Raw genomic sequence first — 18,843 nt, 5'->3', positions numbered from 1 at the left:
TTTGCTTCAAAGTTCCTTATTTAAAATTTAAGTTTTTTCCTGAAACTTCCCTCTTAAAATGAATGTGCGTGTTATACGCCTGTGCGTGTTATATGCTGATAAATACGGTATATATACTCTTTGGAGTGACTCCACATATTAAACCATATAAATATTTAATATGTCTGTGTCATATACGTAGGTCTGACATGAACAAAATATTGGATAAAAGGAATGGATGGCTGCACACCGAGGTAGTGATGAATCTCTTTATTGTAAAATCCGTAACATGAATAACACCACAGGACAGGCAAACAGGTACAGGTAGATGCGTTTCACACAGAAACAGAGCTACCATGAAACATGATGTGCACATAGAAGCATGCATAAGGGTAGGAATATGGACCAATATATACACAAAATGCGTGAAAACGCATAAGGAGCGCATAAAGCTGCATAGGAAATGCATGAAAAAAATGCATAAAAATTGCATAATAAAAAAAAAAATTGCATGAAAAAAATTGCATGAGAACACATTTTGTTTGTGGTTTTCAACAATATAATTTAATTCTATGCATTTAGCATTTTATTCAATAATTGTTTGCCTTTGTCATATGTGTCCTTCTTATTTCTGTAATTCATATAGAGTGTTTATAGGGCCAGACAGGGACGTTACATGGGATGTTTATTTAGACATAGATTGTTTTCTTTTGGTCCCTCCCACGTTCCTTTTTTCTTCTTTTGACTGGCTATGATGTCTGTGGATGTCTATGTCATTCTTGCTCTCAGCATGTAGTAGCCAAAGTTCTGATTGACTTCATGTGATTCCATTGTTCTAACAAGGTGCACAGCTGAGAGTGATATTAGATGTTCTGCTGACGTCATCCTCACCTGTGTTTTACACGAGGGGGGAGCCCTATTTAAGGGATGTCAGGAGAACATTTCAGGGTAATGAATAAGCGTAGCGTCGCTGTGTGAAAAGCGTCTACCTGTACCTGTTTGCCTGTCCTGTGGTGTTATTCATGGTACAGATTTTACAATAAAGAGATTCATCACTACCTCGGTGTGCAGCCATCCATTCCTTTTTATCCAAATTGCACGGCCGGCAAGCCGAGGCTAGCACCCCTGGGAGGAGTCCATTCCACAGCCTACCCGGTTCCATCACTCACCTGGAGTGGCATTTTCTTTTCCTATTGCATGAACAAAATATTAATATGGCTACTAACAAGCAAAATAATACAGATGCTAAAAAAAGGCAGGGTCGAGTGCTTTGTTTCAAGTTGAGATTGCATCTGCAACTGTCAGTTGAAACAAGAAATTACAAAAAATAATTTTCAGACGAATGAAGCCTAAATGTATGCCAGGACGAAAAAAAAAATCTTTGTAATACATGCAAGTTTTGTCATTTAATAAGCTCAAAACTCAAGCCCTGTTGTGGGCTGACAACATAGCAATTTTGTGAATGGAGTAGTGTCATCTCTGCCAAGTTGTCTGGTGCTAAACTACTCAAACCCACCCCTATCCCATTATCCACCACATAGAGACTTATCATTCTGTAGTCCCAAGAAAAAAAATAGGGGCGGGGGAGGGGCTTGAGATACCTCGGGAAGTGTGCACAAGACACAGGACAGCTCTGAATTTCTTGCACTTATTGAACAGATAGAACAAAACAATGTTCAGTGGTATATTTAACAGACAAAAGGGAGCAAATTGTAGAAGTTCATTGTTAGGGTTTATAGACACTTTAAAAAGAATCCACTGATTATAAGAAAAAAAATCCTCTCCATTTCAATTATTAATTACTTGCACTTTGAAAGTCTAACAGAAGCAACAAAGCAAACCAGCACTCTAGATTTGTATTAAACAAATTGTAAAAGTTAAGTACACTTACATTCAAAAGCAGGGCTATAATAGAAATGTCTCCATGCACATTTTTTGGAGCTGTGAGAATTGTACACCTTTCTTCCGCTGCACAGGTGGTTGGATTATGTACTCAGAGGACTGAGTGTTTCATATTTGTGGTGACCCATCAGTGGTAGGGTGAGTGCCTTCTATAGTTGTCACTTTCATCGTAACCACTTTCCCCAAAGCCCCAGTGTTCCTTTAATTGGCTATTTATGCCCAAGGGGCACGATCACTGTTATTATCTGTCACAGTGGTTGTCCTGCCAACTCCCAATCATTACTAGAGACCAGGAACTGTGTGAAGCATGCAACTTCCTTTTCTGTGACAGAGCTTAGGAATAGTAGCCAATCACTAACCCCTGAGTACTATCAGATGATAGAGGGGATGATGTCAATCAACTCTTGAGGGTCTGACACCAACCAACACAAGCTGGTGTATTTTGGTGTCAGCTGCAACAGAAGTAGCAGGCATTATCACTATGCCCTCAATCAACACCTAAGTAGATAACCACATAAGTGGGTAATGACTCTTTGGGGAAAGTTCTTTACTGAAATGAAGCCACATTTACATTTTTGTAAGTTTTTGAGAAATATGGGTAGCTGCAGACTTAGATGGAAAGGTATTTTTTTTCTAAAAAGTAAATTTAAATGGCTTGTATGTAGCAATTATAGTGTATACAAGGAGCACTCCAAACAGGTTTGTCCTGCAATTTTATTCAGCAAGTTAACAAACACAGTTCAGTGCAGAAGGGCTTTGTAAAGCAAGTCCATAGCATTAACAGAACAAAACATTTTCTCATCCAAGCTCCAAACTAAACTTAGGTCAGTTCCTAACTAAAAGGGTGCCCCCTAACGGGTTCACTAAAACACGCAAGCAGAACTTGTAGCTTTTTAGTGTTCTGTCAACAGTAATCCTTTAACTCATTAGCAGGTTCTAACAGCAAAGAGAGCAAGAGAGCTCATACGTATAAAAGCCTGTGGACAGCTGAGACAACTAATAATGAGTTCTGGTTACCAGGTTAGATATGGACCAAGGAATGGAGGCTTTATCCCACCTAAAACTCTACAAAATCTCTGGGCTCTAGGACCCATTTAGGACTTTTTAAGATTATACAAAAATAAATATATCTTCACAAATAGGTGAGATGCATGTCCTATGTACCAGGTGCTGGGGACAGGCAGCCTTCAATCTGCCAGTTAGACAAGGTTCCAAAGAATTACCAGACTCTAAAAGTTTCTTGCTCATATCACAGATTTCTTTATTGTCATTCCATCAATCATGATTGCACCTGATGAACAGCCAGGAGGTTTGAAATTACTATGCATTTCACAAGGATGTATGTCATGACAATAAAGATATCTGTGTTATAAGCAGGAAACTTTTGGAGTGGGGCGACTGTTTGGAAATGTATATAATATTGAGCCCGGGTTCACACCACAACGGGCTGCGGATCGCACAGGAGCGCTGTGCGTCCCTGTTCACCGTTTCAGGGACGAATCAGGGACGATTCTATGCCTGAATTCGGCCCTGAAACGCAGCCAAAGACGCACAGCGTTTTTGTGCAGTGCGCACCGCAGCCGCCCCGGAGATATGTGAACTGGCTCCATAGGGAGCCAGTCACATTCTCCTGCTATGCGAATTAGAGGTGCGGAAACGCACCTCTAATTCGCATAGGTGTGAACCCGGGCTAAATGTTAAATAGTCCAAAAGCAAGATTAGGACCCTCTAATAATGGCTTAAGCACGAGAGATCTCACTAAGAGACTCCCTGAGACATCCAACATTGGCAGAAGGCTAACTCTCCAGCAACTAGAAAATACTGAATTATCAGTTTTGGGGAGAATGACCTTTAAAAGTGAAAAGGCCAATGGTGATTATAAAAGCAAATAAATATATAAAGTCCAAAGTGATAATCCCAACACCATAGCTAAATGAAATCTTCTGCTTTGATGTTTCTTCAAATAAAAGCTTCACCACAAGTGTTCATGAGGTAGATGGCAACTCACCAAAAGTGTCTGACCACTTTTTACAGTAGGTCAAAATGACCAGAGGAATCCTAGGTAGGCATCTCTCTATGTGACCCCCTTCAGATGGTGGCTGAGGTTAAGGGAACAGACTCCACCAAGGACATACAAAAAAACTCTTATGGTGTAGTAAGTTTTTAATAAAAAATCTATAAAAGGTAACAAAAGATTTTGCACTCACATGTGACTGTGCTATGCCCAGCACTGAGGTGTCTATAGCATGTGCGGGTGGATATATCAAAATCGATATATCGAAATCGAAAAAAGACAGTTTTTTTTTTTTAAGAGTATAGTTGGAAGGATGTAGAGAAGATTTTAGGTATGAATGAATGAATGAACGAATGAATAAATTATCTGCATACTTCAAGAAATATTTGTTTAAAAACGAAGTTAAATCAGCATGAAAACCTCTCATGTAAGATTATCATTACTGTCATTTCTTGTTAACCTTTAAGTCTCTCAGACTTAGGCTTCATAATTTCAAAAGTGAAATTTAATTTACGAATTGAAAGCTTCAATGACTGCCATTAATTACTGGTAAGGAAACATGACTTGAATCACATAAAATTACTCTTGCAGAGATGTAAATAAAAAATAAAACCCCAAAGTCTTGTAAATGTGAATCTATTACCTGGCCTGTTGAAGTCAATAGACCTAATAAATTGTGTGAACTTCTGGTGGTGTGACTTATACGTGAAACTGCATAAACACTATATTGGTCTCATGTCTAGCGATGTAAAATCTTGGTAGCAAAATACATTCTTTTAAAAGACAATGACAGTTTAATCGTGATTTTGCATTTATGGTATGATAAATCATCCAACTTAGCCCACAGGTGAGGAGGTTGCTTTCATGCTGGCTTTAATCCTTCTTTTTAAAAGCTGCCTGATGGACTATATTCAGTTCTTAAAGCGGAACATCAGGTGGATAAAAAAAGGCATAAATTAGTGCAGCTCTGTATTAATTAATACACCCAATTTTATGCAAGCAGTACAAGTACATGAATTTGTCCTAAATTAGCCACTTGCAGTCTTGTTTATGCCAGAGCTCAGCTTGCAGTGCAAGGAGCATGCTGAAAAAGAGGAGAAAGCAGAGTGACAGAGAGAGAGGTAAGCTTTCCTTTGCTCTCATAGGGTGGGAAGCAGACCTGTAGGCAAAAGTGAAACTTCAGCAGAGAAAGATCAAGTTTTCTCTCATGCTAGGTCCAATTGAGCTGTATGATGGCAGAGCTGTGTAAATCTCAGAAAAGGAATGGCAGAAATCCAAAATGTTTGGCAAATGAAACAACTCTCATATATGTATCTTATTTGTATACAGTGCCTTGAAAAAGTATTCACACCCCTTGACATTTTCCAAATTTTGTCATGTTAGGGGTATAAATACATTTTCAAGGCGCTGTATTTAGCTGTTTGCCCGGAATGTAGCTCTAACATCATAATACTGCTTCTGGTTATAGACTTGGCGATCACAAAAAAACTGTTTATGTCCAGTTTGTGTACCCTAAAATCAATTGAAGATAACCAATAGTCTGTGTTCTCTGAAATTTAAAGGATATCCAAACCCACTAACAAAAATTGAATATATTGCAGTTTACTTATTTACAGAGAGCAAAACAATTTATCTTTCTTGTAGCTGGCTAATCCCTTCAACCTTAATTTAATGGAGATGAACAAAGACAGATATGTTTGTGTCCACCTTGTGTAGCAACCAGGGGCATTGCTAGGGGGTGGCTTTTGGGGCTATAGCCCCGAATCTGAGGCCAATAGCCCCGAGTCTCTGCAGGGGTCCCCAAGGGGAGGGGAGGCTCTCTGGGGACCCTTATGTAAGTGGGGGGGGCTCTCTGGGGACCCTGATGTAAGGGAGAGGCTCTCTGGGGACCCTGATTTTAAGGCCTAGGCTCTCTAGGGACCCAGATTTAAGGGGGAGGCTCTCTGGGGACCCTAATGTAAGGTGGCCTCTCTGGGAACCCTGATGTAAGTGGGGGGGGGCCCTCTGGGTACCCTGATGGAAGGGGGAGGCTCTCTGAGGACTCTGATGTAAGGAGGAGGCTCTCTGGGGACCCTGATGTAAGGTGATGTAAGGGGGGGCTCTCTGGGGACCCTGATGTAAGCGGGGGGCTCTCTGGGGATATATATATACACCCACACGTATATTACTGTATATACATGTGTATGCTCGCCCAAGCGTATTACTTTCTTTACTACGCTGCTATGGGCTCTAGCCCCAGATCTTTTGTAGACCTAGCAACGCCCCTGGTGGCAACCATGTGTCTTTCAACTGTGGAGTAACTATAGTGCCAGGAAGTGTTATTATTAAGTTATTTGCAGGATTGCCAGGTGAAGATAAAGTGAAAAAAACGAAATGCCTGATGCAGCTACCTGATAAACTGAAATGCATTCAATTTTTGATTTTGGGCTTAGATATACTTTAACCCCTTAAGTTTGGCTGTACACATATATGTGGCAGCATGAACTAGGACTCATGCTGTGCTGCCATGTGTATGCTTATCAGTGTTTTTGCTGGGAATGGGCTCTATCATGCATCCCCAACACTGTAACTGTCATCTTCTGGTCTTGGACTAACAATTGAGATGTAGTGAATGGGGGAGGGTTGGTTAGATGTCAATCGCGTAATCACTGTGATAGTCAATCACATTGATTACTTGTATTAAAAGCCCCCCTGTATCTCTTTCTCCTCAGAATGTCTGTGAGGAGAAAAAAATGAAGCCTATGGTTTGCTATGCTCGGCTAACGATACAGAGCCTCCGAGCCTCCGTGTGACTTCAGACAGCTCACCTGACTCTAAGAGCCCTAGTACTAGGCGACAGTAAGGGGAAGCACAGGGCAGCATTACAGCAGCTAATGCAAGCCAAATCACTGCTCAACCTGTTGATATCTGTTCTGCTTCTGCAATCTAAGCAATGAAAATGTGATCTCTATAACTGATCAAGTTGGGGTGAGGTAGCTTAAGGCCTCTTTCACACGGACTGTCCATTCAGGTCCGCCTGTCAGTTTTTTAGGCAGACCTGAACGGACACTCCATGGAGGTCTATGGAGCGTTAGATATCAGCGGTGACATGTCCGCTGAAATCTGACCCGCTCCGATCCGAAAAAGTGTAACGGAGGAAAAACCTACTTTTCCATCCGTCAGCAGATCGGATCGGGTGACGACGGACTCTACGGTCCGTCATTACCCGATCCCCCATAGGGGAGAGCGGCGCTCTGACAGGTCACTGTGCAGCGACGGACCTGTCATTTTCCTGCTCAGCGGAGATCGGCGGAGCGATCCCCGCTGAGCAAGCGGATGTTCACGGGGCGGATCATCACTGATCCACCCCATGTGAAAGAGGCCTAAAGGAGAAGTCCAGCCTGAGCTCATTCGGCTGGGCTTCTCTTATGGGTCACAGGAGTGCAGTTCGTTTTGTCTCCTGTGACCCATTTTCAGCTGAGAGCGGGCTGAAGTCCACTCTCTGCCGACGTCACCAAGATCAGTCCAGGCACCGCGTCATCCCGAGTCTGGGAGTCTGGATCCGTCAGGTGACTGGATTGATAGGTGTCTCAGCCTCTCAGCGAGCCGCTGAGATGGGCGTTTCCGCCCCTCCACAGCTCGGTGCTATAGTAAGCGTGGAGGAGCAGAGCAGGAGAGCTGCTGATTGACAGGCAGCAGCTCTCTGCTTGGGGTGGTGAGAGAACCGAGCCATTGGTGGTGTTCGGTGGCTCGGTTCTCAGTGAAGAGGCGACGGGGAACAGATGCAGCATCAAACTGATGCTGCATCCACCTAGGTAAGTATGAATATGGGATAAAAAAAAATCCCATACTTCTCCTTTAAGTTACAGTTTCAGTAGCTTGGCAGAAAGTGACTTGATCCAAATGACATCTTACAGATTGTAGAAAGCTTTAATTCAAAGCTTTTGCAAAATAGGTTCAAATAGGTCAAAAAATCATAGTGAGTCTAGCTCCAGCAGAATACAATGCATGTGGAGAATGGAGGTTAAAGCGTGAAGAAGAAGGGTGGGACTAACTAGAGTATCCCCTAGCTACAGAGTGAGGTAGGGACAAAATTAATGTAGCAAAGTATCAGGCCTTGTCCAGTCTAACGAGAACTTTCCAAGCCAAAGATAGTTGACATCCTTCTGTATGTGGTGGTTTGTGAGACATAGTGGGTGCAAGAAGTACAAAGTTATTGGGCGTCAGACACTTCTTGGATGTAAAAGAGGTTTTTATTTCCCTTAACAGTTGTTTTTGTAATTTTGGGGGAAAGAGGGTTAGGGCCAGGACACCCTTAGATAGTTGCTAATTCAATTGGCAGACTCCGAGACTTCAATAAGAGAATAGCCATGCAGGGAAAGGCCCCAGCAAAGAGCCACATCTGCACTAGCAGGAGTGCTGTCTCCTATGGTAACAGTCTTGAACAGTTCCTAACTCAAACACAACAGTTCCTTCAGCTTCACTAAAACTAAAAATTGTAGTTCTTCAACACTGAGCTCCCAGTCTCTCACTAGACCCTCTGATTCACTGGCTCTGAATCCCTTGAGCTCCTCCAAGGTTTGCGGTGGTATCCCCTCAAGCACCATCCACGCTTCCCTGCTGGGTCCCTAGCTTGGCACTCCAGATACTTCTCAAGCTTCACCCCTGCTAACCAGCCAGGTCCCTGGACTGACTCACAAGGCTGCTCTGCAAGCATCTCATCCGCGGGTTTGGTCCCTGACTGGATCACTGCCTGAAGTTGCCCGATTCTCCACCGTGCTCTTTCGGTGAGAATATGGTTCCGATACTTGGTTCAGTTACTCACTGTGGTCCCTGGTAAAAGTGGTTGGCCCATTTTGTGGCGACTACCTCCGACCACTGACAGGTTCTCCGGCCGAGAGAACTGTCACTTCTGATTGGACTGCAAGCCGCAGTCCCAACCCTGCATTGCCCTCTTACTTGTGGATAGGCCCTTACACAGCCCGGCAGCCAAATGCCCCCAGGATAGGCCCAATCTCCGGCCTAGCAGCCCCAGATGTACAACACATGTCCACCCAGACAGCCGTCCAGGTGGCAAAGAACATAGATCACTTGACCTCACCCGAATATATAGGTTCTCCCAGCAGGCCAAGGGATCCTGCTCATTGGCTGAGATACCCCATATACTCATAACCTGATTTTGAGTTGCCCTTCTCATATCTAGTACCACCAAGTACCCGGCCACCTAGTGGTAGAAGAGAAAAGTGCAACAAGGCCAAACTTAGGGAGAAATCAATAGATCTCTATCAATCGACCAAGATAACTACTCTTGGCAAGTACATTTGTGGGGAGCTCCCTGACTAAACCCCAGGGTGCTACATCAATAAAGGCAAACAAACAGACATTGCATGACAACAGACATTATATTTCAGTGGATACTGGCAGGGTCATTAACCCCACTAATGCAACCATTTAAGTCCACATAAATTTAGATTTGGCTAATTTTAGTCCAGTTGATTTCTGCAAGGTGTTTGTGAGTTTTTCATCACAAATTCATGTGCCACTGTTTCTGGCACAGCACTCCACATTTTCCCATCAGAATATATAGGTGTCAACACATCTTACAACAATTAAATTAATTTTCAGTGTCATCCCAAACATAGCTTTGGTCTGAAAGCCCACAATTCACCACTACTGAGTCTCTAGGCCCAGGCATACCACTCATGCTTTTTCAGCAGTGATATTTAGACACTGGTTTCAAGGAGTGCTCCACTTCTTACATTTCATATTGTCCCCTAAGTAGTGACCCGAGATATGATCGCCTCTTCCAGTGGCGTATGTAACGTATTTATTGTTCAGGGTTAAGGAATGTGTAGCAAGGCCAAAAGTAGTGATACAGAGAGGGCAGCACACAGGAATGCATAATGCAAAGAGTTTAGCACTTAGGATTACGTAAAGCAGAGAGTGCAGATCTTAGACCTGCATAATGCAGACAGCTCTGGGGTCAGAAATATGTAATACATAGAATGCAGGAGTTAGGAGTACATGCACAGTATGAAAATGTTGGGTGGCCGCAACACCCTCAGAGTGTTGGAAGCCCCCTAAGTACACCACTGATCTATTCAATTTGAAACCACTAATTTCTTGCAGTATTTACACCAGACAAAAAAGAACAGGATAGGTCATTGATGCATGCAAAAATATTCCTCCATTTTAGGCAATTCTCACACTTCAAGAGCGCCGATATGGGGTTATTATTCACAAACAGATCGAAAGCATGACAGGGTGCATGTTTGCCTTCAAAGTATATGAAGGAAGGGACTTTTAAGTTCATCCTCAGGCTGCCCAAAAAATATAGGAATAAACAGAAAATGTGTGTGACAATTGATATTTTTCTTCTCCAAAAAAGCTACCTAGATACATAGTTGGCTACTGTACCAGGCTACAGTTTTCTAGATTTTTGCATGCTGCAAACACAGGAGCATGTGAGACCATAAGTTGCTCTAGGAAAAAAAGATTCCCACAGCAGCTGGTGAGACAGCATCTACAGCAAGACACATCAAAAAGTTTTCAGCAAGAGGAACTGCTGGTTGGAATGATGTACATAAGCTGACGACCATCCACCCAGAGGGGACAGTGGCGGAGATGAAATGTGGGTCAGCTACACAGAAGCAAAAGCCACTCTCTGTCACTGAATACAAGTACATGAGAGTGGTCGATCTATTTGACCGGGTCTTACACCCCTACCTGGTCACAAGGAAAACAAGGACTACATTTAAAATGGTTACAATATACTTGATCCAGATGGTTCTCCACAGCTCATTTGTAACAAACAAAAAAAAAAAAATACACAGGTACAGTTTTCTGCAGTACCAGGAAACAAATTGTGATAATATTAAAATTTCTCATTGAAAAGTCAGGAGATTACCCACCAAATGAAGACCCAAAGTGTCCTGAAAAAAAGCAAGGTATAATTCATCTGGATACACTAAGTAGTTGCAAAGATATGAACAGTTTACTAACAAAGTTGCCATATGGGGATCAGACTTTAATGTTTGTTTAGCCTTCATCATTGGAGGGTTAAAGAGACGTTTGGGTTTATATACTGCATATTTTAAAGAAGGGGAGGGAGAAAACTGCTGCACGTACAAATTGCAGGTACCTAGCAGCCTCCCACACCTTCCTGACACAGCTCAAACTCAGACTGTTCTGACAGGCCAAGCTTAGGTACTTCCTGATTGTGCCTAAGTTTTGCCACCTCTTTCTCCATCCTGCACATTTCTATTAGCCAGTTATATCCTAATTATTTCCTAATGTAGCGATGGGTCAATAGCAATTTGTAGGGGTGGTGGTTGGCTGTAAGCTACAATACCGAGAATATACAAAATACAAAACAATACAGGCAGTCCCCGAGTTACAAACACCCGAATTACGAAGGACTCCTACTTACAAACGGCCTCAAACGCCGGCCACTTGTGCTCCACGCTGGTCCTGGATACTTCTGGACACATCCCATACTGCAGTACTACATGTACTGCATGGCCAGAAGAGCCCCAGATAACATAACAAGTGCCCGGAACATCCCACATCCATGCACAGGCGGACGTTACACTTACGAATGCAGTGTCTTGACCGGAAGTTACACTTACAAATGCAGTGTTGCGACTTACGAACAACTTCGACTTACGAACAAACCTACATTCCCTATTGTGTTCGTAACTTGGGGACTTCCTGTACCCAGAATAGACAGGCATTTAACTGCGCCTGGAAAGTTTGGGAGGCTGATGCTGGTATGTGTGGGCATTTCTAGGTGATTGATCTTCATGTTGCTCCCTTCCATCCTTGTGACAGTCTTCTTAACATCTTAGTACCAAGCTATATGATCATGGCAAAGAACATGTTCAGGGGATAAGCATTACTTCTTTTTGTGACAGTTGTTAAAAGAGAAGCATGGGAATTTGAAAAAAAAATATATACTCCCCTACGTGGAACAAGCATCGATCCAATGCTGCATCTGTCCCCCACTGGCTCTGAGCTGATTGGTTAGTTCTCCCCCCTCCGCTCTGAGCAGAGAGACATGACTGTCAGTGCTGGAGTGCTGGGCTGTGGAGGAGGCAGGAGCGGCTGACTCAGGCTGTCAGCGGTTCGCTGAGAGGCCAAGCCAGGTGCCAATCCAGGTCTCTAGGTGGATCCTGACCATATGGTTGGGATCTTTTCAGAGCCTTGACCGGCTCTGTGATGTCTAAAAACGGATCACAGGAGCACAGAACTAAGTGCACTCCTGTGATTCATAGTAGAAGTATAGCCAAAATAGCTTTGGCTATATTTCTCCTTTAAGCAGTTAGAACATGCTCCGTGAATGTCATTGCTGGATAAACAATTGAGCTGGCCATTACTGGGGTAAATCTATATGCATGTGCTCTTGAAATAATGACATCAAGCAGGTGGCAGAGCAAGGAGAGTGAGGCACTGACCCAAACATCACTCAACACAATGATCACATGATTGCTGCTGGGGGAACCCTGCAGAGGACTCACTCTGGGTTCCCTTTTTGGGGGCATCTGTGTGTGATTGGACACAGATGTAGCCAGATGCAGTCTACTTTCTCCACAGCAGGTGGCATTCTTCCACAGTGGCACTGTTGTTGGAGAGAAAGTCAAAAGGAATAGGGCTCCTCTATGGTTTGCTGGGTCACTGGGGAAGCTATCCTATTGAATGCTGTTGCCCCATGTAACCCCAGCAGCCATCTTGGGTCAGTAGAGACAGATTTTCTGTCTGTTAGGGAAAGCACTAGCAGCAGGAAAAGGTTCTTGATGAGCAGAGAAAGCGTAGGGTCACAACTTCTTTGGCCATCATCCTGCTTGGGCCGGGCCGCACTCTTCTCTCTTTACAGATACTGGCAGTCCGGCTGATACCCGCTCTCTTTACATTACTGGAAACCATGAGTGGGAAGTGCACTGTGGGAAGTGTGCAGATAAGGTCAGATACAAATTGACTAGGGAGAGATAGGCCTAGTGCAGGAAAAATTCCTGAGGAACAGGGACAGAATAGGGATAGTCTGGTGTTCCCCTGGAATGCTACTTGGAGTTGAGAAAGGATACTATTGCCCAGCCTACATTTGGATTGGCACATCCTTGCACCCTACAAATGCCAGCACAGCACCCTATCTGGAAGACCCATATCGGAAACCTAAGGAGACCTGTATCGGGGCCAATCCTTCCAAATACTGCCACATGTTGCAATACTGTACTATTTAATATTCAGTGCATAAATAAGAAAATTCTTTGAAGATGTTGTGTCACCTGGTGTCTTTAAATTACCACCACACAAGGAACTCCCATAATGAGAACTCTTCCATTACCTGCAAATTAAGCACTTTCTCCAGCATAATATTCATTACTCTGATGGGCCCAGGATGCTCACCCCTTTTTAATACAAATGTGATGATGATCCACATGCACCATGTTTGATTTTATACTTTATTCTACAGACAACCTCTTCCCAACAACCCCCCTCTTGCACCCAAAAATGGTCATCAGATCAGACTTGGATATATATGACTGTAGTCAAATATGGGAAACAACTCAATTCTGTTCCACTAATGTTTTAGAGGTCAAAATCAACTTTAAGATTATGACAAGATGGTACCAAGTTCTTTCTAGAATCGCTAACTACAGTACGTTCTGGGCTACTCCACTCATTTTTTTTAGAAGTGTGACCAATTGGGAACGTTTTTCCATATGTGGGGGGACCTGCCCTGTAGCACACAAGTTCTGGAAATATGTCTTCTAGTTGATTTATGAATTATTAGATTTTCCAGTCCCTATCCAATCCCAACATGCCTTTTTACATTTGTAAACACGACTTTAGGTTGATATTGCTCGTTCTTACCGCGGTCAAACAGACAATTGCTAAGGCCTGGAGAACACACACCCTCTCCATGGGAGAGACCAAATCCAGAATCAGCTCAGTTTTTTTACATGATAAAATAAAGGCTAGACTTCACGACAAAATAGACACATTTCTCTCCATTTGGCATCCATGGACATCACTTTTCCTTCCTATGGGATTTCATTAAGACCTCTTGCCTTTTTAGAGGAGTGTAGGCCTGATGTTACTCTGCTACTCCGTTATTGACCCTGTTTCTTGCCCTAGCCCTTATGCCACAGTTATCCCTTTTTCTTGTCACTTTACTTTTGCTTTCTTTCATGTCTCCTCCCACCCTTATTCTTCATTCACAATTTTCGCATCCACTGATTTACCATATTTGTGCAATGATGCTGTACCTCTACGGTAAAGGTTGTTGATTGCATTGCCTCAGTCACATTACTCTCAAAGCCACCACTGTTTCTGAATGTTGAAAACTGAAAACTAATAAAAAGGTGGAACAGTTAATTACCGCTACATGGTTGTGTTACCCTCATGCTTCCATGTTCAGTAAGGGCTCTATCATTTGACAGGGGCATTGCAGTTAATGGGGTTCAGCCACAAAGTCAGGGAACATCTGGTAACAAAAGGAAACTAAATCAGAAATAAGGACAAACACGGCTTTTGTGGCTAATAAATGCAATAAAATGCTCTTCATAGGTAGGGTGTTTACTTCTGTGGATGAGCAAGTTTGGGGTGGAGGGACTTGACTGGCCTGCACAGAGTCCTGATCTCAACCCGATAGAACACTTTGGGATGAATTAGAGCGGAGACTGCGAGCCAGGCCTTCTCGTCCACATCAGTGCCTGACCTCACAAATGCACTTCTGGAAGAATGGTAAAACATTCCCATAGACACATTCCTAAACCTTGTAGACAGCCTTCCCAGAAGAGTTGAAGCTGTTATAGCTGCAAAGGGTGGGCCAACTCAATATTGAACCCTACGGACTAAGACTGGGATGCCATTAAAGAGGAAGTAAACCCTACTTCCTCTTTTTCTCGCTGCTGCAGCCTGCAAATGAAAAGCATAATAGGCTAGTATGCATCGCATACTAGCCCATTATGTGAGACTTACCTGCGCATGCACACGGGAGCCGCGACTAACGGCATAGGCTAGGAAGAAATGGCACTTAGTTTAATTTCTTCCCCACGCATGCACCGTTGGAATTTCCGGCGGGCTACAAGTGAAATATCTCATAAACGGTGCACGTTTAGGAGATATTTCCACTACCTATAGGTAAGCCTTATTCTAGGCTTACCTATAGGTAAAAGTCCAAAAAGTGGGTTTGCAACCACTTTAAAGTTCATGTGCGTGTAAAGGCAGACATCCCAATACCTTTGACAATATAGTGGACATTACTCCATTGCATAAATGTAGCTTTACAGTACTAAGGTGCAATAAATAGTGTACTGCACTTTTAAAATTTAACCCTCACTGGCTCCAGATACCTAGAATTGACAGCTTCCATATTTTTCTTGGATTCAGGCTGTACTGAGACATAGCAAGTGAACTGATTTTTTCGGTCCCTACACCCCAAGGCATAGTGTGCGTAGCTATGATCTATGATCCTCATAGCAAGGCCAGGCACTTGACTAGGGTAGGCGCAGCGCAGGGTAGCACAAAACAGTTGGACCCAGAAGGACAAGAAGTATAAATTCATCTCTGTAACTGAACAGAGTAAATTATTTCAATTTTTTTTATACTGTGAGGCTGTCTCCAAAATGGAAAAATATTGTCATTTTGCTATTCAAGCAGTTCTTGTCTGTGCTGAGAAAAGTTTGACACAGGTCAGACTTTGCTGCAACCTCTCACCTTGTGACTGGCTACAGCGTTACAATGTTGTAATTCCTTGGGGGAGAAGACTGAGGAAATGCCTCACCCTGCCTGTAGCACACTGATAACATCATCTCAGCCTGTAGATATCAGGGATTTTGGGATTTTACGTTCCACTTTAAAAATTTATATTGCTTAGTTCTTAGAGTCAATTGCATTAAAAGTGTTTTCAAAGGTGTTTTTTTCAATTGGACTGAAACTAGTAGCTGTATTCATGGGTGAAATTGTACAAAAGTATATGGCCTAAGTCCTAAGTGACAGTGGAGAAAAGTATGCAAGAGAGGAGGCAGTATTTTCCTTGGGTGTTTGACAAAAGTAGTGAACTTGTACAAAAACGAATTATTCACATAAAAGAGTATATTAAAAAGAATTAAAAAATACATTTGTTCCCGAAAGAAAACACAAAGAGGATAATTAAAAGAAGAAATGTGAATGTAAAGAGTGTGACACAGACACATAAAAGTGTTTTGTTTTTTTTTTTGCATTTTGAGTTGCCTCCAGTTCTGCTAATACCTTTGCTGTTCTCCTATTTCACCCCTGCTTGGAGACCCCTCAGCTTGGGGCTGGATAAAGCTTTATATTCAGCTACCCTGTGAAGCTTACTGCCAATCATTACTAGACAGAGCAAGAGCCAAATCCATCCACCCGATACTGGGCAGACATGCTAGCTTGCCATTCTGCACTGCTGCTGTCTGTCCTTTTTACTTCTGCATTGGGTAAGTGAATTAACATATATATATATAAGTGTGTGTATATATATATATATATATATATATATATATATATATATATTTTTTTTTTTTTTTTTAATATAATGCAAATTATGTTTAAATAATATTTTTTAAAAACATGTCTGCTTTTTTTTTTTTTTTTTTTTTTTTTTCCATTATTAGTTGGTGATCATCAATGTTGGTACTGTTTATACTGTTTATATTACACTAACATTTTAGAGGTTTTCTTATTGTCAGTGTAGTTTTTCTTTTTACATAATTTCCACATTTCCGGTATTTAGAAATATTTTGCATTGTCAGGTTAGTAATTAACTTGGCCATTATTTTAAAGTAAAAAGCTGTTATGTGAGATATGGCTAACAATTTTGATTGTATATTATGTGTAAAAATAGCAAATACATATTTTAATAACAGCAATAATTATGATAATAATGGTAATAAAATAAGGTTATATGTAGCAATGGCTGTAAACTGCTACCAATAAATCTCTATATGGTATATAAGTATAGGAAAACAATACATGACTTTACTTTTTTTTTTTTTTGATGTGTCTGGTAGATGGCCTAAAGATAGGGGTGGATTAAAGAGTTTAGGTTCTTAAAGATCTGACTAACTTCCCATTTTCCTGTTGAAATTTTGGGCAGAACAAAAGAAAAAAAATGCTGACAGGCAGGGTTTTTATGACCCTAAGCCCCCGTTCACATTGGTGTGAGGTGACATGCCATTTGTCAGGTCAAATCGCATGTCAAATCGGAGCCTATTGCCGGCAATAGGAGCGTCCCAATTGGTGCGACGCTGACTTTGAGGCTGCACCGATTTCCAAAAGTAGTTCCTGCACTACTTTTGTGACTTTGGGGACGATTTCAATAGACATCTGTGCATGAACCCGTACAGTTGTCCTTCAAGTCGCCCCTGAAGTCGGACTGAAATGCGTCTTTAAAATCGTGCGACTTCCTATGAACTTGCACGATTTCAAAGCCATGTTCAGTGTGAACGAGGGCTAATGGTCTCTTCTGTCATAAATGCTTCCCCCTGCCTATTAGCGGTGATGTACACTTAGCCCTACCATGCCCAGCGCAGAGTACATTTACAGCACCTACTCTTAGCCATGATGCAGTGACTCTGGTGCGCATGTTCAGGACTGGCGTCATCGCAGCCCGGTCATTCAATTGGCCAAACAGAGCAAACCCAAAGGAAGACCGAGGGAAGATGAAAGCATCTGAGCACTAACAGTGCAGCACTGGAGGGCATCCTTTGACAGGTATGCTTGTCATAATATGCTAGTATGTGGTGCACACTAGAACATTATAGCATAAACCTGCAGAGGCTCCTTTTAAACATTTTTGTTGTGGAGTTTAATTCCGCTTTAATGTGAAATTTGCTGCTGGGCTCGGAGTAATACCAAATAGGCTGTTAAAGGGGATTAAAGTCCTCTCTAAATCCTGGAAAAAATGTAAAATATTACAGCTTACAAGTCTCTAGATATGGTGGCTGAATTGGTTTTCTTTTCAATTTTTTTTTTACCTGGTGACCCTGACAGTAATAAACTTCCTGCACTAGGGTGATAGTGCACTCACTGTGCCATATCAACAAAGGGGCAGTTTTGTCTAGGAGAGGAGTGCAGAACTCCTCTATCTCTTCACTATAACATGGGGGAGGTGTTTTGTAGTCCACATAGATAGCTTGGAGCAATGTAACTGATACAAATGCACAGGCTGAGCACACAAGACAGGGGTGTTTTATGAAATCGGTGGGCATGTGTGTAAGATCATAAGTTGGGTCCCATTGCCCAAAAAAATAAATAAATAAATAAATCATGCTTAGTGAACCGTGTCAAAGAGTGGGCATGGTTTTCATTGCGATTAGGGTGTTGCTAGGGTTGTAAATGACCTGTGGCATGTTTGTGTACTGTAACTGGAGTAGTAATACGAATGCAGCAGCTTGTGAGCATAGCTAAATTGTGTTAACAGTTTGAGGGGCACAGAGCTGTGCGTTAACTAAAACAAAAGCCTTCTTGTACCTATAAAATATGCTTATATTGCTGTGCCACAAGCAAGAGTATCACAGAAATGTATACACCTCAGCACAATCATTCTTTTTTAAATAATAGTCTTCCATTACATATGATTTTGTGTACACCGAAAATAGTCAGTAAAGAAGAACTTCACTAGAATGGTCATGGACTGCTTAAAGCGGAAGTAAACCCATCCATAAAACAGTTTAATTTCCGGCACGTGCCAGAAATGTAACACTCCCATTGGTTGTGCTCTCAACCAAACTGTCAAATCATCCAATGGCTGGTGTCCTAACTGATCACATGTGCAGCATCATGGCAGTTGTAGATAAAACAGAGGCAAAGATGGCTGCTTCCTTTGCTGAAAACGATAGGGGGGTTACTTACACTTTTACTACCAGCAACTGTTGAGTCAATGAACACTTTGGTGAGAACTTGAAGTATGTAATGTATGATATAGTATATATATATATATATATATATAT

General features: G+C 42.2%; 1 protein-coding gene across 1 annotated transcript in view; it reads left to right on the top strand.

Moving 5' to 3' along the window:
* Window positions 1–16,239: 16,239 nt before the first annotated feature.
* The window catches only part of CILP2 (cartilage intermediate layer protein 2), a 78,334-nt gene continuing 75,730 nt past the window's right edge, over window positions 16,240–18,843 (top strand). Inside the window, 1 exon segment of the mRNA XM_073592268.1 lies at window positions 16,240–16,329. Within this exon segment, the coding sequence (XP_073448369.1) occupies window positions 16,275–16,329 (55 nt within the window). The 5' untranslated portion in view covers window positions 16,240–16,274.

This window comes from Aquarana catesbeiana, linkage group LG01 (assembly GCF_042186555.1).
Source record: "Aquarana catesbeiana isolate 2022-GZ linkage group LG01, ASM4218655v1, whole genome shotgun sequence".
In the NCBI taxonomy this organism is placed as follows: Eukaryota; Metazoa; Chordata; class Amphibia; order Anura; family Ranidae; genus Aquarana; species Aquarana catesbeiana.
The sequence above is the reverse complement of the archived record's forward strand: the minus strand, read 5'-3'. Positions and strand labels throughout refer to the sequence as shown.